The sequence below is a fragment of the Carassius gibelio genome, chromosome B4, assembly GCF_023724105.1.
Source record: "Carassius gibelio isolate Cgi1373 ecotype wild population from Czech Republic chromosome B4, carGib1.2-hapl.c, whole genome shotgun sequence".
NCBI classification, from domain to species: Eukaryota; Metazoa; Chordata; class Actinopteri; order Cypriniformes; family Cyprinidae; genus Carassius; species Carassius gibelio.
In genome coordinates this window covers 24,779,550-24,803,846 of record NC_068399.1, presented here as the reverse complement: position 1 = coordinate 24,803,846, position 24,297 = coordinate 24,779,550, and the positions used below count along the sequence as shown (strand labels likewise).

The 24,297-nt window shown below is 37.4% G+C and overlaps 2 protein-coding genes across 2 annotated transcripts; both read right to left on the bottom strand.

Moving 5' to 3' along the window:
• Positions 1–400: 400 nt before the first annotated feature.
• On the bottom strand, positions 401–10,396 carry LOC127956284 (fibroblast growth factor 6-like). The gene is made up of 3 exons (XM_052554123.1): positions 9,195–10,396; positions 8,651–8,754; positions 401–5,766 (listed from the first exon to the last, which is right to left on the bottom strand). Exons 1-3 carry the CDS (start codon positions 9,541–9,543, stop codon positions 5,590–5,592), a joined length of 630 nt encoding a protein of 209 aa, XP_052410083.1. The 5' UTR covers positions 9,544–10,396; the 3' UTR covers positions 401–5,589.
• Positions 10,397–19,840: 9,444 nt separating this feature from the next.
• On the bottom strand, positions 19,841–24,297 carry tigarb (TP53 induced glycolysis regulatory phosphatase b). The gene is made up of 6 exons (XM_052553988.1): positions 24,171–24,297; positions 23,803–23,840; positions 23,591–23,712; positions 23,438–23,515; positions 23,151–23,261; positions 19,841–21,304 (listed from the first exon to the last, which is right to left on the bottom strand). The coding sequence occupies exons 1-6, from the start codon at positions 24,200–24,202 to the stop codon at positions 20,897–20,899; spliced, it is 789 nt and encodes a 262-aa protein (XP_052409948.1). The 5' UTR covers positions 24,203–24,297; the 3' UTR covers positions 19,841–20,896.

Sequence of the window (24,297 nt, the reverse complement as noted above, 5' to 3'; positions counted from 1 at the left end):
GCTTGCTTGCTAGCGCAGTGCTCTACCAGCTGAGCTACAGGAACACTATTTAATTTAATACTATTTATTTACCACATTATATAATATACCTATAAACTAATGACTGTACATATTTTTTATATTTGTATAATATTATTTATTTTTTAATACTTTACTTTTCTATTTATATTTTAGAATTAGAAAATGGAAACGATTTGTATTTTTTTAAGCAATTTGTAAAGAATTTACCATAATTTGGGCTTTGGAGAAATAACGATTATCTGTTTATTATATATGTTTAACATTATGAAGAAAAAAAAACATTTACAGAGATACTGGATCCAATGGATGCTAGGTTTGCATATAAATATCATCAGAAAAACATCAAATAAACAGGAAAGAAGTTTATGAATTACTTGCGAGTAGTTTATTGAACTGTTGACATGTTGTATAAATGATCCTGTATGAGTGTGACATCCTAACAGCATTATTTCTAGAAAAGAATCAGTTCTGGCCTGGGCACACTGTGTATGACTGCTCACTGTACTTGCTACTTTGAGCATAATTAAAATGGGAAACAAAAACACACACAAATGAATAAAAGAAAAAAGAAAATGATATAACACCAGGAATATGATTAAACTGCTGTGCACAGCACATACGTAGAAAAGTAAAGGGAAAAAAAATATTTTTCTCAAATATATCTTATACATAGCATCAATGCTTGTACTCAGAAACACATGATTATGTCCTATGTAAAGTATTAGTTTCCTATACTTTCAAAAAATCTTTGCATGAAATATGAACTAATTCAGGGGTGAGAGATGTCTTTATAAAGAGGAGTGGACAAAAACACACTTTTAAACAGAGAATATACAGACACACAAAATCCTGGATTACACTGATGTGCAGAATAACAACTATATTTTGGATATGAACTGAGTGTAACGAATATAGTACACCCTACTATTAAACCAATTAATTAAAAATTAAAAGAATATATACATTGGTAAAAGTATGCATGCCATTTTGGATACCATTTTCATCAGAGAAAAAACATAAAAGAAAGTATGTGGTATGCTAGTGGAAAAAAAAAATCAGACTAAATGATTAATGAGGCCTCACAGATATGGGGTCTTCACTGTAACAGGATCAGCTGCACAAAGTCATTTCAAAACAAAGACAGTGCAATGAACGAACTGGCATCCCGTTCTAATGCCTCTGGTGCTCCAAAGATTCCAGAAACCCTCCCTGCATATGTGAGGAGGATTCAGCCAGTGACAGCTTGCCGTCCTTCATGCACACACGTTTTTCTCATGAGTTCAGAGTGTACCAGGAAACTGGTGTCTACATTCTCTGCCCAATAAACATTTTTACAGCTGTTGCTATAAATCCAAGCGACATACATCAGCATATCAGATGACTCTGATTACCAAATGTCCACGCATATCGTTCATTCTTCACAGATTTAAGATGATATTGTCACAATTAGGACACAAATGAAAGAAACGGTAACATTTGGCTTCCTGATTTAACTCTTCAATTCCTAATGCATCTTTATAACACATTCAGAAGACAAACTGTATTAAAATAGTACATTTATGTAAGTTGACTTGCGGCGTTTCAGTATCAGTCTGCTTGACGATTACCTTTGAGCTATTTTAATTATAAGTTTGAATGAAGTTAAACTTTTCTGTGAAACCAAAGCAAAAATGTTAGATGATTGTAAAAGTTGTGACCATAGATTGCTGTTAAATAGCTACATTTCTGTCCTATAAAGGTGTTTTATTGTTTTTCGTAAGTGTGCAAGTCTCATTTGGACTCACAGTGATATTAATTCTGAGGCACATCAGCTAAATACAGTCAATGCTAAATAAAATGGCACATTAATGACAAGAAACTTGTTAATGGACAAGTACTTGACCGAATGCCTTTGAATCTGAAACATCTCTTCACAGATGAGACCTCAAAACAAGCAACTTGGCAGAGGTGAGAAATTATCGGCTTTTTTTGTCTCCCTAAAGTATTGCATCAGTCCTGCAGAGGTCTGTCCTGATATATTTACTGTGCTAGAGGAAGAAGCCAGTGCCACAAAAACTTTCCTTTTCATATAGTAGCAAACAAATGTGAATAAACCAGCAACACAATCTCACTCCAATTCAAAGCTGTTTTATGGTTGGTAAACTGGTGGCTAATTTGTATTGGCACGTTTGACCTGTGGTACGTACGACCTGTGGGTTAGGTTTAGAAGTGAAGCGTCATGCTTACTATTTTCCAAAAATGTTAGATTTTTGTACAAATCACATAAAAACATTTTTTTTAACAAGTTGATTATGTTTGGATTCATGGTTTCATGAAACAGTAACCAATTTACTTCTCTAATGCGATGAACTTCTGAGTGAAAATGCATATTTAATGGGAAAAAACATAGGATTGGACTTGATTTAGACCATCAGAAATTATTAAAATCTTTTAACAGTGGCCATAGCTCACACAGGAATCAATTTAAAACCAAGCAACTTTCTGTTGTTCGGCCAAATTCGCATGACCAAATCTGTGAAGGGAAGGGACTTCATGATATCATGTTGAAATTACAGGAGTTCACGCAACACAGCAATTGTAAATTGAGCAGCATGGATCCAAACACATGATAATAAGACCACAATGGACTTGAGAAAAAGAAACGAGACCTTGGACGGACGTTTTCAACCAGTTCAACTCCATGGCTACGACCTTGGACTAAAGTTGGATGGAAAACCATAAAGAACCCTAGCGCTACTGGAATCTCAAGGCTTCTGTGCACAGTGGCTTTTACAAGACTACCCATGTTGCGAGGGAGACGTCACCAGCATGGCCTCCGCTCAGGTATTCCACCCCCACATGCTTCAAACAGACTGAACAAACAACCAGACCATAAGTCTTTCTAAAATAACCTCATTCCTTTCGATTCCTTTCCTTTTAACCCTCATGCTGTGACCCCAAGAGATTTTCTGTTTCTCAAAACTGCTAGTTAATGTTATCGCACTGGACTAAAACATACTGATGTTGCTTACACATGGTATAGCAACTTCACAACATTTGAACAAATTTTTTGGGATGTTTTTCCACCTCGCTCCACCTCTAAAATGAACAACCTACAAAAATTTGCCAACAATTTTCTCATTACGCTATTTTTTTGACAAATCCTGGATTCAATCTTTGAATTAACATGAGTTTTGTCTTTGGAACTGTTTGATCAAGGGTGTCAATAATCTGAATTAATGCACCTCAGTTTTTGAGTGACCAATGCGACGTGATCCGCAAATAATGTTCAAAGGTCCATAAACTCAGATCAGTGAGGCCTACAACCAACCAGTTCAGGAATAAATAAAAAAAGTGTGCTAATTGAAAGAAAACAAGTTGACAAAAAGATAAAATCCAAGATTTGGTAACAATATAGCATTATGGAGACATTTACACACAATTTTCAAAAGGCCAGTCATTTTAACTGGAAACACCATATTAGGTAAAGGTTTTCAGAACAACACAAGGGTTCAGTAAACAGGGTGGGGTGAAATTTGGTGACAGAAACTGATGCAAACAAAAGCAGACATACCAAAATCTTAAAAAACAGTGAGCGTCCCTCAGTTTGGATGCCACATGGTGTCTCCCCTGTAATTACATTTGCATAGAGCAGCAGTCGCGAGTGCCACTGCAGTGCATCTGCAGCAACAGGAAAGAGCCAGACTCGACTGCCCCCTCGACCAGGATTCACACACACACACACACACACACACACACACACACACACACACACACATGGACAGGTGCACACAAAAATACTCACACCAGAAGCAAAAATAAATAAACATATACTGCACGTATTCCCTTGAATCAGTCACCATCATGGATGGCAGTGTGCCTTTAGCAACAAGCAACAAAGCTCCGAGCTACTGGCATTTTCAGTGCACAGTCAGTATTTACAATATTTTCATTGGTTTAGAAGACGTTCTCATTCACAGCAACGCTTAAAGCTTATTTTCAAGTGCTCCTTTTGTTCAGGCAAACCTGTGGTAAGCAATAATATAATCGAACCGGCCATGTTTAAAATTTTAAGTGTGCGCTTGCATCAGTTCCCCTGTAGATTTCTCACTTTTTAGTTGTTTTTATTTTCCAGTTTTCTTTATATAAAGTTTCATTCTGATTGCAAAAAGAGTCTAGTCTTACAAATAAAATGTACAGCCTAAAAGCTCCAACAGGATTCAGCTAGAAAAGATAATAGCCCCTTTCACGCATTTATCTGCACTGGTAAACTAGAGTTTAGAGATCATGTTTCAACAGGACTTTAAAAAAAATACCAGTAAATCTGTTCTAGCAGTGTTTTGGATACTATTGTGTGCCGTTTTGTGTTTTTAAGATCAAAACACCATTTTTTTCTTGGCCTAAAAATTGCAACTAATTATCTCTAAAATGCAAGTTTATACCTCACAATTTGGACTTCTCAGAATTGCGTAATGTTCACTTTTTCAAAAGTCAAAATTGTGCAATAAAAAACTGCAATTATCTATTTAATTTTTATATTTGGTGGAGGAAATGGATTTCCATAAGCGTCCTCTTACTCCTGTTGCTCAGAAGACAAAAAATGTTGTCAAACTCAAAATGCATACGAGCTAACGAAGAAAAAGTACTGCATCACTTCGAGTGACTGACATCACAGAGTTCACCAGTATTTTTGTACTGATGCATGAATGGTCTCTTAGCAGTACAAAGCCACTGCGTACTGGTAATTTTTATGCCAATTTACTGGGATTATCAGTGAAAGGGGCTAAAGTTATACCTCATTTCTTAGTTGACAGCAGATGATGCCGAATGCCAGAGATGATCAATGTTTACAAGCTGCTCTCGTGTCTCATACAGTGTTCTCTAATTAGAGAAAAGTAAAATAAAGCAGAGATGCACACCCATCCCCCTCGCCCCTCTCTGGGGCCCTTGTGGGACAGTCCCCGCGGGGCCCTGGCTAACATATCAGCCCTATTTCTGACACCCTGGGGTGTTCAGAGCATGCATGTTAAAGAGGCGGTGTGCGGGAATGCCAAGGCACCTCAGTGCGACATGCAGCAAGAGAGATCTGCTTTCTTTTAAGTGCTCGCACAACCCCTAAGAATGAGAAAAACAGAAAAAATATTGTCAAATATAAAAAAATAATAATGCTTGTATCGACTCAGACAGAACTAAAAGTAACAAGCAAAACTACATGCATTCTTTTAAACCATCTAGGTAGCTCTTTGAGGTAATAAAAAACATAATTTCACTATAAAAAGCTGAGGAGGACTTCCATCATCCATCATAGAGTCTGTTTGATTCTTGGCAAGCACCTGATTACAGAAAGGAAGGCTGGGAGAGCCTCCACATCCATAACCAATAATATATATATGTATAAAGAAAAGAAGTAAGCAGCGACGGATAGCATATTCAGAGATCCTAATAAAAAGCTAACCTATCCAAATATACATATAAAAATGAAGTAGTACTATTTTGGTGACATTCTTGCAGTTCCTTGTATGTTTGTGTGTCAGTTTTCAGATCTTTCGGGGAGATCAGTGCAAATGAAGAATTATTGCAAGAGTCTGCTCATATTCGTGGGAGGAAGTGGGTGACTGTCATGGCGGTGGTGGCCTTGTTGCCTCGCTTCACTCGGCCGTGTTTGCTGAGAGCGACATAGAATCCCTTGTAAACAGAGGACTCATAGGCATTGTAGTTATTTGGCAGCAGGGTCTCCTTGAACTTGCATTCATCTTTAAAGGTAGCCTGAAAGATGGAGAAGAGAAGGAATGTGAATGCCAGCATTCAGTCAGAGGCACCAGTGTTATTTTAGTATCACAGAGATTCTTCCAAATAGTTTTTAGCATTACAATTTTACCTATTTATTTAGTCATTTTCTTGAGTGTTTTTGTAATTTGAATTAGTTTTTTTAAATATGCCTTTATAGTTTTTTCTTTTCATTTCAAGTTTTAGTTATTTTGGTATGTTGTGGTAAACTAAATGAAAATTTGCATTTTGTGAGGTTTTAATATCATTGAGAAACTATTTTAGTTTATATATACACTCACTGGCCACTTTATTAGGTACACCTGCTCAATAGCTTGGTAACACAAATTGCTATTCAGGCAATCACATGGCAGCAACTCAATGAATTTAGGCATCTAGATGTGGTGAAGACTTCTTGCTGAAGTTCAAACCGAGCATCAAAATGGGGAAGAAAGGGGAATTAAGTGACTTTGAACGTGGAATGGTTGTTGGTGCCAGATGAGCTGGCCTGACTGATCAACAACTGCTCATCTATTGGGATTTTCATGCACAACCATCTCTAGGCTTAACAGAGAATGGTACAAAAAAGAGAAAATGTACAGTGGGTGGCAGTTGTGTGGACGGAAATGCCCAGTTAATGTCAGAGGTCAGAGGAGAATGGGCAGACTGGTAAGAGATGACAGAAAGGCAACACTAACTCAAACCAAGCTATGCAGAATACCACCTCTGAACACACAGAGGATCGAACCCTGAAGCAGATGGGCTACAGCAGCAGAAGACCTCACCGAGTGCTGCTCCTGTCAGCAAAGAACAGGAAACGGAGTCTACAATTTACACCAGCTTGGATTCATCCTGTCTTGTCTCAATGGTTCAAGCTGCTGGTGGTGGTGTATTGGTGGGGGATATTTTCTTGGCACACTTTGGGCCCCTTTACCAATTGAGCATAGTTAAAACGCCACAGACTACCTGAGTATTGTTGCTGACCATGTCCATCCCTTTATGACTTCAGTGTACCCATCTTCTGATGGCTACTTGCAGCAGGATAATGCACCATGTCACAAAGCTCAAATCATCTCTGACTGGTTTCTTGAACATGACAATGAGTTCACTTTACTCAAATGACCTCTACAGTCACTAGATCTCAATCCAATAGAGCATCTTTGGGATGTGGTGGAACAGGAGATTTGCATCATGGAATGATGTCAATATGGACCAAAATCTCTAAGGAATGTTTCCATTTTGTTGAATCTATGCCATGAAGAATTAAGGCAGTTCTGAAGGCAAAAGGGGTCCAACCTGGTACTAGCAAGGTGTACCTAATAAATTGGCCAGTGAGTGTGTGTGTATATATAATTAGTCTCTTTTTTTTGTTTTAAATTTGGTTAAAGTTTAAGTGATTTTGTTTTGTTTATCATGTTAGTTATTTTAATTGTAAGTTTTTTTTAAATAAATTTTAATCGTTTTAGTACATCAAGTTCAGTTAAATGACAAATGGAAAATGTGTTATTTTGTTTTACATTTTTTTATATATATATATTGAATTAGTTTTTATTTTTGTATTTTTCATTTTCATGTTAAATTTGGTAAAAGTTTTAGTAATTTTGTTTTGAGCTTTTGTCATTTTTATAAGTTACTGATTTTTTTATATGGCTAAAGTTTTGTATTATAACTAGATTACATATAATTTCAGTTTTAGTTATTTTAGCACATTAAGTTAAATTAAATGAAAATAAGAAGTTTTGCTTTGGCAACTGCTGAAATAAAATTTGCATGGTTTTAACCATGCAATGCACAATAATTCTGCATTTCATTACTTTTAGTACTTTTCTATTTCAATGATTCAAACATTTGAGCAAATAAATGAGGCTTCTGTGAACTCATAAAAAAACAGTAAATGTTTTGCAAACGACTTTAAGTGAAATAGTTCTAACCTCTTGAACGGACCAGTTTCTCAGCCTGATTTCCCATAAAAGACAATATACTGAACAAATTTGCAAAGAAACTTTCAGCTGAGCCTGGTTCAAGAAACCCATTAACCTGATAATCCCTGAGCTAAACAGGCCTTTTAATTAACAACCACTTTAATGATGACTCCAAGACCAGCCTGTGGTGTCCGCTTTATCTCTGCTCATCCAGAGGATGCTCTAGCAACGCTCTGCAGTTTTTGGACAGACTTGTCATGCGCTCATGGGCCCCTAAGGACCAGTGTTGCACTGCGCTTGTCACACCTATGCCAAACTTCAGCCAAATTTATCTTTTACCCTTCAAACCTGCAGTCACACTTTAAATTACTGTACATGTAAATGTAGGTGTTATTGCCTGTTCAAATCAATGTGTAAATACAAGCTGCTCTACAAAATATTTCAATTTATGCAAAGATTACATTACACATTAAGATTAATTTGTGACATTTCCCAATTTACCAGGATTCCCATATAACATAGTATATAAGATAAAGTGTAAAGCTAGATGAGAACTGCAACTATGCACTGCATGTGCGACTATACCTAATGAACTAACTACCAGCTAATATAAAAGAATGAGGCGCTAGTATAAGCTTAATGCAGGCAATTATTATAAACCTTTTACTCGTGCTTGCGAGACGCTTTGGCGCTGTGCCTGGATCTAAAGCACCGTTTAATAATAATTTTCAAAAGCCGTGCAGCTGTGGCAACAAATTATATTAATAAAGCATGAATAATTGAATGCATCACACGCCGTAAACACTATTATTACTCTCGCGACCCCCCTCACGTGCCAAATGCATTGAAAACGCACAAAGAAAGCATCACCTGTTTAACACACACGCAGTCGATTTTCGGGGATGCAAAGCCTCGTTGCATTGGCAGGCAGAAAGAAAGCCGACACGGTTGCGCACACCTACCGTTCCGTACAGCCTTCCTCTGTTATTCATTGCGACAAACATCTTGCTTTTCACACCGTACAGGCTAACCACTCCTCTGGCCACAGTGGAGATCTCAATGAGACCTGCTCAAACAGAACAAGCATGTTACACACAGTGAAGCGACTCCGCGGGACTCAGAACAAGAAGGCATGCGGTGGGTGGAACCTCTGCAGGTGCCAGTTGTGGATGCGCAAACGGCCTCTCTCGCGCCACTAGGTTACTACATTACTGCCGAGAGACGAACATCCCTAACACTTGGAGAGTCGTGCATGTTCTAAGCGCTTCTGGGCCGCTCAAGGAGCCGGTGTAAAAATAAGCTGGCATCTATATCCGTCCCAGCATTCATGTCGTGTTTTAGCCCAACGCAGATATTTAGCACTAAGGGATACTGTGTATGTGTATGTCTCTGTGTGAGTGTGTGTGTGTTTTAATAGATTTGTCTTTGCCTCCAAAGACGAGTGTCGCTTCTAAAGAATAAAGAGCTCTGCGCAATTAAGTATACTGCATTATTCCGTGAACTCACTGTACTGGTTCTCATTATGTACACCGTTTATCTTGCCGTCTGGGAGGACCTGAAGATGAAACCCGATGCCTACATTGCAGTACAGCCTCCGCACTCTTTTGATGCCCAGCAAATAGTCATTCTCCCAGTTCGCCTCTGGTCTCTCTCCAGAGATCCCCAGCACGGAGCGGGAGAAGAGGCTCTCCCATCGCTTCTCCAGTAAAGTTGTCCTATTAGTCCTACTCGGAAGCGGACTGGAGGACACAATCCCAACTAGGAGCAATCCCAAGAGCAGAACGGCAGTCCTTGGCCAGTGTTGCGCGTTGGCCTCGCAGGACATACTGATGAGGAGCCTTTGCGCAATGGCCATCGGGTTTACCTTCGGGACACGTGGTCAAAATTAATGACACTAAAAATACCACTCTTCTAGTTTTTCTTCCCTCGGCATGGTGCTGCAGGCTTAATTTAGCGAGGCAGGTCAGAACTTCGGGCATGCGACGGTGGCCCGAGATGAGAGCGGCGGAAGAACGGGAAGAGAGTGCGGAGACACGACTTGAGGCGGAGAAGGTGGTGATGACCATGTTTTGCAGTTCCGAAGCCTCGGGTCGTGGAGAATGCCACTCACCAAAATCCCTATCTCACCTCAGAAGCCACCCTCATCCTTACATGAATGACATCATATATCAGGGGATGGGGGAGGATAGAGAGAGAGAGAGAAAAAGAGAGAGAGAGAGAGAGAGAGAGAGAGAGAGAAAGTTGCGAGCGGCGGACTGATGATGATGGGACGCTGCTGTCACTCCACGTGCGCAATGGGGGTCGCATGCTGAGCCTTATTGGACAGCTTGCGCGCGATCATGGGATGCGATGGGCACTCTAGCAGCGCCCAAATCGGGACGGTGGTCATATGTCTGACAGCCCTGCTTCCTTATTTAGAAGGATGGTGTAAATACAGTCCACTTGTCACCGGAGAGCAATGGCACCCCTGTCTGTCACATCCCAGGCAGTTTGTGCGGGAAAGTTTACACAACGACCCGATTCCACAATACTGTGCTCCCACGATGCGTGCCGGTCGTTACGTTCTGCGTCTCGTGCATCGCGCAGACTGAGTTATTTTTCTTCCGGGAGGCTGCCTGTCTTTCAGGATCTCGCGGCGGTGATGCTGAGCAAAACGCACCTTCAAGAATGCTCGGACCGCGCGCAATGTCCAGACGTCAGCAGATGCTATGCGTCGTTACGCGGATCTCCAGGTGCGCGGAGAGTACAGTGAAGCCGGATTGTAGTGACGCTTGGGGAGGCGCTGTTGCTGGCAGCGTGTTAAAGCGCCAATCACGTTATTTTAGCAGTTGCCTGGCTCCCCTGGAATATGGAGCAAAAATCAAATTTTTAACTCATTTCAGGACTGATGTATGCCACCCACAAAACATTTCATTCTTGCTTAACATATTACAGGAAATAATACAATAAAAAAATACTATACCATCTTATACTTTTATGATCATTTTACTTACTCTTCCAATTAAATAAAAATAAAATAAAAATAAATTAACTTAATTCAAAAATGTTTCCTCAATTCTTTTTAGTTATAATTAAAATAGAATTATTATAATTTTATTTTTTTTACATTTTAATTGAAAAAACTTAATACTGTATATACTGTACGGTAGTATATTATATACTTTATATACTGGATGATATATTATATCTTAGGTAATTTTTAAATTAACTCTATAAAGCACAATGCAATGCAGTGCAAAATTCAACATACCGTTAAAACTGCTTTAGAGTGCAATCATATAATGGGGCAATATAAATAAAAAACTAGACCTTATTGAACACTTCACTTAACATTAACAATTGACAGCTGTCATTCAGGTTAACTAAAGAACTGCAGCATGTAGCAATAAAATTAAAAGTCATGACTTGGAACATTTGTAGCTGAGTAGTCATCAGCTGTCTTTAAAATACTGCTAAACAGCGACAGTCTAATTAGCAAACACATCTCAAATGAGCACCAACACAAGCAGCATCATGACATCATGCAAGGATGTTTTAACACATAGTGTATGAAAAAAGTAGGACAGTTTTAATGATGTTGTTTTATAAATCCGGCTGCACACATTAAAGCTGATGCACAGAACAGTGAATCCACCCCGTGGCTTAATTCACACGATTTCCACACGTCCATTCTGATAATGCAGTGAAACTCAGATCAAAGCAGACATTTCAGCATTCAGCTGTCTCTGCATCTCAAGTTCAGACAGATTACGGCACACCCAAACATCTGCTGCACATCACTTCAGTTTACCTGAGATAGGATTCAACAGCCTGTGACTCACTCAATCATCTCTCTGAGGAAAAGCATAATAAATTAAACAGCTTCTAATGGCATCTGTGAATATATGACATGTTCAGAACTGATCTTTTACGTTAGAGGCAGAACATTTAGCATCAGCAAGTTAGTTTTGAAGAATATCATCATTCCATTGGGCTTTGTGTGAGGCAGGGTTGTCACAAACCACGTAACTGGATCCAGACTCTTTCAATTAGGTTTTTATTAACGTGGGTTTAGGCGCTACAGAAATGACAGCTGAGGAGAGCCGCTGAAATCCAGGAGAGAATTACTCACACATGACATCAGGAGCGTCAGTGGACGTTTAACATTTAACACTGCACACAAATGGCATTCTATACAGGAGAGCAGCTGCGCGACGGTACCCATCCACATCCTACTGAAGAAAACCCTTCAGCATATGCTCTATTTTAACATGCATTTATCCAGCTGTTCATTAAAAACAAGCTGTTTGCTCAAGCACTAAAACAATCTACATGATGGCACTTTGGTGGAAATAAAGCTGGCAGTCCGGGTGTAAAAGTGTCCAGTGGAACGGCAGAGATGGATATGAGTCAGACCCTGCGATCTTGCTGACACAACTGATCAATAATTCAACACTGAAAAGTGGCACGACAGCCTTCAGTTCACATTTTATTTTTCTTAAAAAGTAAAAAAAAAAAAAAAAACTGGGCTGTGAAACAATGAATTCTATTACAAATGGTTGACTGGAAATATTTGTAAATATTAATTGACAATTCATTCTTATATAAAATTGGCAGCTATAATCAATCAATCAATCCTAAAGATTATGTAATTAAAATGAATATAGAATAAAATTAATAAAAAAAATATATTTTAAAATATATATTTTATGTATGTTTTATTTAATCCTTAAAAAATGTATTACAGTTTTCACAAAAAAAACATTTTGAATCAGCACTAAAGTTTTCAAAATAAATAATAAATATAAATTTCATGAGCAGCAAATTAGCATATTACAATGATTTCTGAAGGATCATGTGACACTGAAGACTTGATTAATGATGCTGAAAAAAATGTATTCCTGAAGAACAGGAATAAATGACTTTTTTATTTCAAATATTTTTAAAATATATTTTTACAGAAATATTTCTTTTAAATTGTAATAGTATTTCATTATAGCGATGCAGAGTGGTGAAGTTCCTGTTGTGGCAGGGATTTTGTGTGCCAGGCTGAGCTGCAAGAACAGCACTAAAAGCACAGTGTGTTCATGAGCTGACAAGAACTCAAGAGAGAACATCTGACCCCTGCAGAGAGCAGAACTCTGCGCACACTATTAGCACAGTGACTCAGGTCAAATTTCTGTCCACCTTTAAAACAATGGTCAAATTACCTTTTCTGATTGAGTTCTGAATCTGGGGGTTTAAGCTTTTTGTGCTTTTGTTTGAGAACAGCCTGATGCTGGGTGCTTCTTTTTCTTGTGAGCTGAAAAGTGCACAGTCATATTAAATTAAATCTCACCTCTTAGCACTCTTTATAAGAGTCACTGTTCCTCAGGCGTTGAGTATGGATCATCCTCATATGCACTCTGATCTAGTCAGATGCTCTTCTGTGTTATACATTTATGAAGAATCTACTACAAAAAGCACAACTACCATCATCTTAACCAGAATTGCTGCCACTTGGTTCACAGATCCTGCTAGAATAACTTTTTGGCACAGAAATGTCTCATTGCATCACTTGCTCCTCTGCAGTGAATGGGTGCCGTCAGAATGAGAGTCTAAACAGCTGATGAAAGCATCACAAGTAATCCACATCACTCCAGTCCATCAGTTAACATCTTCTGGGGTGATCACTGCATGTTTGTCATTAAGGCATCATTAAGGCATGCTTTCTCAAATAGACGAGGCAGATGTCACTAACAACTCATAAGAGATATCCTGTCTTCTAAATTTACAGAAAAGCCCAACTGCCTTCATCTGTTCACAGACCCTGGCAGAGTAACTTGTTTGCACAGAGATGGGCTGCACTAAAGTTGCCACTTTTGGGAAAGCAGAATGACGTCAGCGTAGGATTTCTGCTGAGTCAGCAAGACACAACCCCAGTGATCTCCCAGCATTCCCTTGAACTCTACACCAGCACCAGCATTGGCTCCCGCTGCCCAGCCCTGGAATGAACGGCATTCTGTTTGACATCCTTGCAGCACTTTACACATTCTCACTCCCTACAGGCAAGAATGGTGTTACCAACTCTAATGCGGGCGTAAGGTGGGTGTATCTACTGCTTTCCATTCTATCATTTCAGCAATGGAGGAAGCAACTGCACCACAAGTGTTCGGGGCTTTGGTTGGCAGATGAGTGGATCGGGGCGCACACACACACACAAACACACACACACATGCAGTGACTCCTCCATGACACTGATTTTGTTCCTGTGCCAATATAGGCACTGCAGCAGCAATCATTTACATAATAAATATCTCATTACAGAGACAGTAACTGGAACGCATTCATTAATCATATTTAAAGCCAATAGAGAGAGGGGGGACACGATGTTCCTGTAAAGAAACAGCTCTCTCTCTCTCTAGAAGATTTTTCAGTGTGAAGTACACAGTAGTATATTCGCTATAGCCATGATGGAGAAACAGACTGTGTTATAAAAGCAACAGTTGAATCAGTTCATATTTATAAAAGTCATTCCTTTGTCTATATTGTGTTTGAAATTATTTTCAGTCAAATATTTTTTTTTTTTTTTGGGGCTACTGAAAAATCAATGACAGAATTTGTCTGCACTCTTATTCATAAGTCCTGAGAGAAGATTTTCTTTACAAAGTCAAAGTGAAGAGGGTCATTGCTATTAGAAAGTACATTTAATGTCTAATTAATCAAATATTTACATAAAACCTATAACATTAAATGTATACTAACTTATTGGTATATGTTCACATGACTGCTGTTATCAAAATATTTTTTAATTAATATAAAAAAATATTAGTATGTCAACTTCTCTTATAATATCACAATTACTTGAATATAGGAGTGAATTTTTATTAAATAATAAATCACATCCTCCTCCAGGAAACAAAGTTATTTGTAGCAGAAAAACAAAAGCACAAACATTAAACATTAGCAAGGGATTTTCTGATTTTGTTACACTCTAAAGCAGAAGTGGCCAAACATTTTAATACAAATGCCCCAAAATTAGACTTGCTAGAGGACAGTGGGCCAAAAGTCCAACTATGCTATGTTAAAATGCATTAAAATTATTACTACTAATAATAAAGTCCAACTATGTCTTATTAAAATGTAATAAATGTAAAGAATTTTAAACATAAAAATTAAATTAAATAAAAAATGATGATAAAAGGATAGATAGATAGATAGATAGATAGATAGATAGATAGATAGATAGATAGATAGATAGATCTTGAAAATTAACATTTCCCTACAGCACAGCAGGAATGGTTTGTGTACCTTTCATCGCTGCTGTCGCCCTCTGCTGGTATGAAGGTCAAGAACACCTGTCCGGTTGAAACGCTATTAATTTACTGCATTGCAGCACCGGGACGTTGTCACTCATTTTGGCATGGTGTCTGCACAGATCACTTCAGGAAGAAAAAAACAGAAAAAACTTATCCCAGTGTTCGATATATTAAACATTCGAAAAATACTAAACTTTCTCTGAATACAAAACTTCATAGTTGTTTGAAAAATTAATATTCCATTAATACGTTTCAAAAACTAGTTCTAAATCGCTTTTAAGTCTACTAAAAGAGTATTTTTCCATCTTATTTCTTTTTTGTTTCCCTGCCAAGCAAAAATGAGTCAGGAAATGCAAAGCACAGGAAACATAGATAATTAAAATAAATTAATTAAATAAAGGTAGAATGGAAGCTTCCATAAATAAAATGAGATTACTGGCACCAATCTGTAGTGCAGGGTACAGTGTGAATCTGGTAATGCAATTACTATTACAGATCTCCTGATACTGTCCTTTTAGTTCATACAGAACAATATTATCTTCATTATTATTTTTTTTCAATTCAAATATATTATTTGTAGTGGGCAATTCCAATCAAATTCCACCTTAAGAACTAAAAGGGAGCATCCAGTGACTATCATCATTTCATTTGTATTGTGTTAAGATTTCATATAGCTTCCTGAATGAAACAAGGGACTTCTCAGTTTAAAGCATATAAAGCAATAAGACCAGTTCATCTGCAACAATTTAAGGTTGGAAAATACAAAATTCAACTGATCTCCATTAGTTTTTACTTCTTTCAGTACTTTTTAATTCATAAAAAAGAAGGCTTGAATAGCTCTGATCCCAATATAGAAATAACGTTAGGTGATCATAAATAAATGAAAGCAATAACTAAACAAATGAATTAATTAATTAAAAAAGGTCTTTCCATGTATTTTTTCCAGTACAAATTTCTAAAGCTTTACTTTTAGATTTACATTTACTTAATAGGAAAAACACCAAAAGATATGTCTTGTTTACTATGAAATTAATCAAAATGAAGTGAGACTTTGATTAAAAAAGAATAAAATATCTGTCTATTGGCTCATAAAAATCAACTTCATTCATTGGGAAATATATGTTTCATATACCATGTTGACATAATTTTGTTGTTTTACACATAAACTTACAAAACTTGGACAAAGCTTACATTGATATTGCACCTCAAGTAAATATATTGTGATTTAAGAAACTTGTATTAGGAGACAAAACAAAAATACTGAGGTAGATATACATTTTTAGCAATGCATCCAATAAGTAATTCCATGACAGGATTTTAAGATTTTCCGCTCTGATTTAAAAAACTTTAAGGCTTTAATTTGTGGACTTTTTAAGAAACCTGTATAATATTCACAGAAGAATATTTTTTTTTTAAATTTGCATTCAAAATCCACTTGTTTAAAATGTTTGACATCCTCTCGCTCCTGCGCACATGCATAACTCCACAGCCTATCATGGCAATCAGCAGACTGGCCGCTGGCAGTGCGTGTTTCGCATAATAAGCTCTTCAAAAGCGTTTAAAGACATTGAGGGAAAATAAACTCCGGAACACAATGCACCACTAGCTTTCTCTACCCACAATGCCCCCACCAAGGTCCATAGCACAATCCAGTGTGGTTACACTGTGGTTTGGTTCTGGGGAAAACTGACCTCGAGCCATTCCTGGGTTACAGGAGCACCGGAGCGTTCCACAGCCCTCAAAAAGCGGATATCCGAAAAGCCCAGTCCAGCCCTCAGGGCCTTTTATAGAGAGCACAGGAAGTACAATTAGTACCCACAAATGAAACACCTCTAATTATGAGCTGTAGAGTTGAAGAGATCAGCATTAGCATGTGCTCACTCTATAAATACACCTCTTCACCACCACCACATACTCCAACACTGACAGGATGTTACCTTACTTCCTTATTTTGATATTTCAAGACAAACACCGCTCACACAGTGCTGGAAATAACACTCTTCTTTTCATCATTGGCAACATTATGAATTCAAACGAAAATTGGATTCTGATATAATTAGCAGTAGCACAATGTGGCTTCTTTACGCTCCATTAGTGTTGTGCTGTGATTAATGAAGGTGCGAAGCGTATTGGCTGCTCATCTCACAAGGCCCATGAGAGCGCTGCTGTGTCATCAAACTACAGCCCCCTGAGACTCGACTATCACTGTGGGCTATACAGCATTAATAGCAGACATTATGAACTAGAAGCTCTGCTTTCAGAGGTGGTGATGGGGGAGTTTTACCCACAATGCAATTACAATTTCCACTTCAGGCAAAAACCCATATTTGTAGAAGCTCACCATCAGTTTCCTCAGATGTGGAGTGAAACACTTCCAGTGAGAACCGAATAAAGAACTTTGGTGTTTAAAGCACAAGGGGAGTATGTTTACTGTACAAATACCTAAGCATTCTCAAATTAAGACACAAGAAAACTGGCTTAGACATTAAGTCTTGTTTTCAGAAAAATAATCAGAATTAAGTTAAGGATTTATTTTACTAAAATAACTTAACTTAATTTTTGGTATTTTTAAGAAAAAAATAAGTTTTTGATGTAAACAAATGTAAAAAAAAAAAAAAAAAAAATCTTGTTCATTTTTCTTCCTCCATTAATAGAAATTTTCACTGGTTTTAATCAGGATTTACATAAACATATTTGTTGACTTTTTTTTCCAGAAAACAGATCTTAAGTCATTTTCTGTTTTAAACTGATCAAAATTAAGTGAGTTTATGATTAAAACAAGAAACAATATTGAACATAATCTGGTTTAATTTTCTTACTGAAAGATATGTTTTTCTTGTTAGTCCTAATGTAACTTAAGTTTTGTACTTTTTTCAGAAAATAAGACTTACTAAATGATTTTTCTTCTCAAATGGATCAAAATGATTTGATTTAATGATTAAAACAAGATAAACAGAGAATTTTTTTTTTCTTACCCCATTGACAGATACTTTTCTTGTTTTAATCATTCACTTAATTCCCTTTTTAACATTTTTTCAGGAAACAAAATTCATATCAAGTAATGCTGATACTTAAATAAATGTCTCTTTATTTTACTTACTTTCATCAAGAATTTTTGGACACTTGTAAGGGACAATTTGGAAAATACTTAGCAAGAAAATAATTTTTGCAGTGTACCTAATGAAATAATATTTGAATATATACTGATGCCATACAAAAAGCATAACAAATAACAAAATCAAGTTTTTGACTGGGATAAACTATTAAAATAACAAATAATAAATAATAATATTAATACATTTTAGGGTTACCCATCTGAAAACAGGTCTAATCTGACCTCCTAGCTGGTTGGCACTGGTCTGGTTTAATGGGTATTTTTAGGTATCAGACTGACCAGATGAACACCAGATTGGAAAAGCAGACCGGTAAACCAATGGTCAGGAGTCAGGACAGCAGCAGAACAAAACATTGAGCACATGACTTTGTTTGGGAGTCTAAACAGCATGGAAACTAAATAAAATGCTGGTTTTATTTAGCGGTGGCGAGTTCCTGTCTATAGAAACAACAGCCGTCTTGAACCAATGTCACAGGTCTGCATGTGTATCAACAAACTGCACAATAACACACCTGGAGCTGCTTTGATGGGTCACAGTGAGTGACTCTTGGCAGCATGAACACCTTTGGCATGGGTGTGTGTGTGCAAGAAAATGTAAGTGTGATTTGTCTGAGCAGATATTTTAGGAGCGTCTGTAGGAGTTGAAGAATGTGTGGCCACAGACTAGTCTATCGTCTGCTTGGATTGCAGGACGTCCAGGTCCCCTGCGTGACCAACTCAACTAAACAGCCGCCCACTTACCGGCAGGAAAATGACAAGCCTTAGATCACTGAGTTTCCTTCGCTAGTCGGCACGGAGAAAATGAGGGACCAAAGATGGTGATTGTTTCCTGTTGGAGTGGGCGGCATCGGAGACGTGTCCTGTTCCTCTCTCCATCAGCAGGTTGGCCCCTCTCTCTCCTCCAGAGGTCAGGAGCACAGCTCCATCTACTGGACGAGACCATGGGCCAATCAGACAAAACAGAAGCAGATGGAAACTCACACAAACACAATCTCAGAATGGACATTTGAAGTGGATCAAAAACTTTCATCAAATTGTCCTAAAACCAAAACAATACCTGTTCATCTCTTGGGATAACTTTGAAAATATCTGTAGCTATAAGTAGAAATAGCATCTAACATTATTGCTATTTGTACTTTTTAATGTCTTTTTCAAATTTCTAAATTGTTCCTCACACTTCTTTTCAAATCAGTCTAGTAATTGAGATCCAAAAGTGTTTAAACCAAAACAACCTTTGACAGATTTTCTTTTCCTGCGAAACTCAAATAGATGAGGGAACCGTGAATTTTCCTTCAATCCCAATTTCAAGCAAATTAAAACTTTAGTCTTAAATCTTTATGTTCTTGTGTTTTTCATATTTTGGTTACACTTTATATTATGCTGTACTTTTTACAGTGTAATTATAAGTTTAAGTACGGAGTAATATTAATTAACTACATGTACTTATACAGTTAGGGATAGGATAAGAGTTTGGTTTAGAGTTACTTGCTTGTAATTATGCATCATTTATTGTAAATACATGTGATGTTTAACAAGGACACCTTAAAATAAAGTGATACCCATATTTTAGGGTTTGAAAAGTTACAAAAGGGTTTTCTGGCAAATTGTTCCAAAGAAAAACAATGACAAAAATATGCAACTGTAAATGATAAACACATATTTAAGGTGAAGCATCACTTTTTCTGTGCACAGTAATTTTACCGTTCATCACACATCAAAATCTGCTTACAAAGGCAAATAAATATCAAACCGTTCTTGGCTTAATGTTTCTCTTAATGTCTTTATTACATACACATGAACATTGATGTACAGTACGCATGAATACTTCAGTGTTTTAGAGGCCAAAACCACGGTAGTGTGAGTATAAAGTGCTTATATAACGGATGTGATGCAGTCAGCTGACAGAATGAATAAAAGAGATCGACATCTCTGCAGATAAATACTGTTGAGCTATTTTCATTCTCTTAAGTTATTGTCCTTCTCGAATTAACCAATATTGAGCAAGTTTATGATTAAAACAAGAAAAAGAGAGAAAAATTCTTATTTTTCTTACTCCACTGTCAAACGGTTTTAATCATAATCTCATTTAATTTAATCAGTTTTTCAGAAAAAAACAGACTTAGTATCTTAAATCATTTTGCTTCTCAAATGGATCATTATGTGAAGAGAAAAACAAACTGGAAAGTTATCACCTTTTTTTCTTTTTTCTTGCTTTAATCACTCACATAATATATCATTTTGATCCATTTGAGTATCAAAAGACAAGAAAACAAGACTTCATATCTTGTTTCATTTTCTTATTAAGTGACTGCATCTTGATTTAAGATTTTTTTTTTAAAAGGAAAAAAAAAAATACTATTTAAAAATATATATTTTTTGCACTGTACTTAAAGGGATATTTCATCCAAAAATGAAAAATCAGACATCATTTACTCATCCTCAAGTTGTTCCAAACCTGTGTGAGTTTCTTTCTGGTAGCCATTGGCTTGCAGAGTATTTGTTTCCCATATTTTGGAAGTCAATGGCTACCATTTAATTTCTTCAAAATCTCTTATTTTATCCTCAACAGAAAAATACAAAATATAAGTTTGAAACAACATGAAGGTTAGTTAACAATGACAGAATTGTCATTTTTTGTTGTTGAGTGAAACTATCCCGTTAATGCAGTCATACGTCTTTCAAAAGCATGACAGGTAAATAATTTACACAATAAAATCTTGCACTTGCTTCAGTCGTTGAGATTGGAAGGAGCCATAAATACATACACTGGCCATTCCAGATGAACCAACCAGTCTCAGATACACCTCGTAACACGGTCAATCAGAGTTTTTGACCTCATGCAGGTGGTCTTTCCGGTTGATGAAGACACACTGGATGAGGGAGGCCTGCGGGCCGCTCTCCTCTCTGTGGAGGGTGATGATGAACCTGCTGATGCCGGTGTTTGGGCACGGGGAGAACACCTGGCTCATCTTCAGGCCTGCGGGCAGACAGCACTGCAGGTCCTCCACGAGGTGGCGCACAGACACACGGATAAACGCCCCGTGACTGACGATCAGAGCGTGGACAGGAATGTTCTGGACTCCATCGTTAGCTAGTCCAGCAATCACAGGCTGGTCTGGTCCTGACGGTCCAGAGGTGGACGCAGAACGCTGGTCGCCTGAACAGTGCTCCTCTAACATGCGCTGATACAAGGATCTGAGGAACTTCTTAAAGCGCGTCTTTACCTGGATGAACAGAAACAGTTTCTTCTGTGTGAGCATTCATCTGATCAGCCAATGGGGACTGAGGTCTTAAAAAATTACTTGAAAAATGACTTCATATTTTAGAGATTGAGAATTTTTACGTTTTTTAAAAAAAACAAATTTTTGCTTAAATATTACTACAGTTTAAAATAACTTAAATATCTAATTTATTTATTTGATGCAAAGCTGAATTTTCAGAATCATTACTCCAGTCTTCAGTGTCCCATGATGCTTCAGGAATCATTCTAACATGCTGATTTGCTGCTCAAGAAATCTTTGTTATTATTATCAATGATGGAAATATATATATAAAATAAAAAATAAAAAAAATAAAATGATTTTATTCATCAAGGACGCACCTTAAATGTTAAAAAACATTAATAAAGGTTACAGGTTTTCTATTTTAAATAAATTATGTTATTCTGAACTTTCTGTTCAATAAAGAATTCTTAAAAAAATATTAAAGGGGGGGTGAAATGCTATTTCATGCATACGGAGATTTTTACACTGTTAAAGAGTTGGATTCCCATGCTAAACATGGACAAAGTTTCAAAAATTAAGTTGTACGTTTGAAGGAGTATTTTTGTTCCAAAAATACTCCTTCCGGTTTGTCACAAGTTTCGGAAAGTTTTTTTCAAGTATGGCTCTGTGTGACGTTAGATGGAGCGGAATTTCCTTATATGGGTCCTGAGGGCACTTCTGCCGGAAGAGCGCGCGCTCCAGTATAGCAGAGCACTGAGAGCATAACAGACTTCACTGATCAGAGCGAGAGCGTCGCGAAATGTCACAAAAGAAGTGTATTTTTAGTTGCCAGGGCAAGACAACCCTGCACAGATTACCCAAAAAAACAGCATTAAGGGACCAGTGGATGGAGTTTATTTTTACAGAGCATCAACGGAGTTGTGCAAGTGTTTTTGTTTGTTCCCTGCATTTCGAAGATGCTTGTTTTACAAACAAGGCCCAGTTTGACGCCGGATTTGCACATCGTTTATTTCTTAAGGATAATGCAGTCCCAATGAAAAAGGGTCACGATCGTGTGTTGGAACCGCATTCAGCCTCTGGATCTGATTCTGGATCATAAATATACGCTGAATCTGACTGTTAGGCATGGTTTGTTTTGGAAGTTTTTTTCTTCACGATAATGTCACAGCTTCCAAACGCTCTCAACGCAAAAGCTTACTCGCGCTCGTGATTCTTTAGCTCCGCCCAGACGTCACGCCTCCAGCGGCTCGTGTTTTTCCGGGAAAAATCGGTACAGACTATCTTTCTCTTATGAATATAATAAAACTAAAGTCTTTTTGGAGTTATGAAGGATGCAGTACTACTCTATAGGTACTCAAGATTAACAGGATATTGAGTGAAAACGAGCATTTCACCCCCCCTTTAAGCAGCAAAGCAGCATTGTGAATTATAGAAATCATTGCTTAAAATTGAATACCAATAATAATAAAGCAGCAAATCAGTATATTAGAATGATTTCTGAAGGATCATGGGACACTGAAGACTGGAGTAATGATGCTGAAAATTCTGTTTCGCATCACAGGAATAAATAACATCTCGAATCATACATATATAAAAAAAACAGTTATTTCAAATAGAAAAAATATTTCGCAATATTACTGTTTTTACTGTATGTTTAATTAAATAACTGCAGTCTTGGTGAGAAAAAGAGACTTCTCTCAAAACATTAAAATATTATAATAAAATATATTCCAAACTTGTAATTAAAGTACTTCCACAACATCCAGCTGCACTAATTTCAGTGTGAAATCTCCTACAATTTCCATCGGGATCTATTCTTATTCTTGTGAGAATCCTCAATTTGTACCTGTTCCAGCGTCTCTCCGCCGGGAGGGGTGTAATCTCGGCAGGCCTGACCCGCTGCGTTCGCCATGTTCTTCAGATGCTCCTTTGGTCTTCCCTCTGCCACCCCAAAACCCTGTCCAAACACATGTGTGCATATAAACCAACACAACTGCAATTCTTATAATCAATGCCAAATATATTTATTCATTACATAATTACTTATATTCATCTAATCATACAATTGTATCCATTCTTTTATATTTAATGCTCGGTCTAAGTAGCTGCAGACAGACTGCTTAGAGAGCTCACCCTCTCTCGGAGTAAAGGATCTAATATCATCTCAGCCGCAGAAGAATGAAGGTTGTTTCCTAAAATGATTTCCGCTGTCTTGAGAAAGAGAAGTTATATTTTATTTGAGGGGTGCTTCACTCAGAAATTCAAACTCAGTTGAGTCACACACACCTGGACGGCTCTTTGCAGGTTACTGACGAAGACATTGGTGAAATGCAGATCTCTGAGGTACTGTCCGGCTGCCGCTGCCTGCTGGTGTCCCGTGTCTGACAGCGGTGTGTCGATCCCCTGACCTTCACAATGGAGAGAAGAAAAAAAACTTTCATCCACACACTGTAAAGGTCAACAGCACACAATAGAGCTCAGCTCACACATACACTGACCTTGAAGCAGTTTATCTCTGTTGTATTGTGTTTCCCCACTATGAAACAGAGCATATAATAACATATAATAAATGAATGACTTAAGAAGGGACAGTTCACACGCTATGACTTCTATATATTCATTTATAGGTCACTATGTTAAACGACAGACAAAACGTACGATTTCACAGAGTTAAGTGTATACAATGTAGGACAATTCCATTTGGAGATGTGTTTATGAACAGACTTGAACACACATGCAAATAACTTGCATGTCCTCTCTGCCCCCACAGAATCATTAAATAACATTTCAGCTATAAACGAAGCATTATCCTTTTTATGCATGTAAAACAAAAGCAAACAGACGGAATACACACGTGGACACTTACTGTCGAACAATCGTCAGTGCAAACGAAAGCATAATACAGATTTGTAGGACTGGAAGAATTGTATGACCGGCGGCTCTTCCTGGTTCAAGAGTCAACAACGTGTCGAGGTTATATGACGTCACTTCAG

What these genes read in the sequence shown, in the direction of transcription:
- LOC127956284 (XM_052554123.1), bottom strand. Translation starts at nt 9,543, where the DNA reads ATGGCCATTGCGCAAAGGCTCCTCATCAGTATGTCCTGCGAGGCCAAC. An exon ending in ACATAATGAGAACCAGTACA is followed by an intron (nt 8,755 to 9,194) that starts GTGAGTTCACGG and finishes CTGTTTGAGCAG; the next exon opens with GTCTCATTGAGATCTCCACT. An exon ending in GAGGAAGGCTGTACGGAACG is followed by an intron (nt 5,767 to 8,650) that starts GTAGGTGTGCGC and finishes TCCATCTTTCAG; the next exon opens with GCTACCTTTAAAGATGAATG.
- tigarb (XM_052553988.1), bottom strand. Translation starts at nt 24,202, where the DNA reads ATGCTTTCGTTTGCACTGACGATTGTTCGACA. An exon ending in CAGAGATAAACTGCTTCAAG is followed by an intron (nt 23,713 to 23,802) that starts GTCAGTGTATGT and finishes TCCATTGTGAAG; the next exon opens with GTCAGGGGATCGACACACCG. An exon ending in GCGGAGAGACGCTGGAACAG is followed by an intron (nt 21,305 to 23,150) that starts GTACAAATTGAG and finishes CTGTTCATCCAG; the next exon opens with GTAAAGACGCGCTTTAAGAA.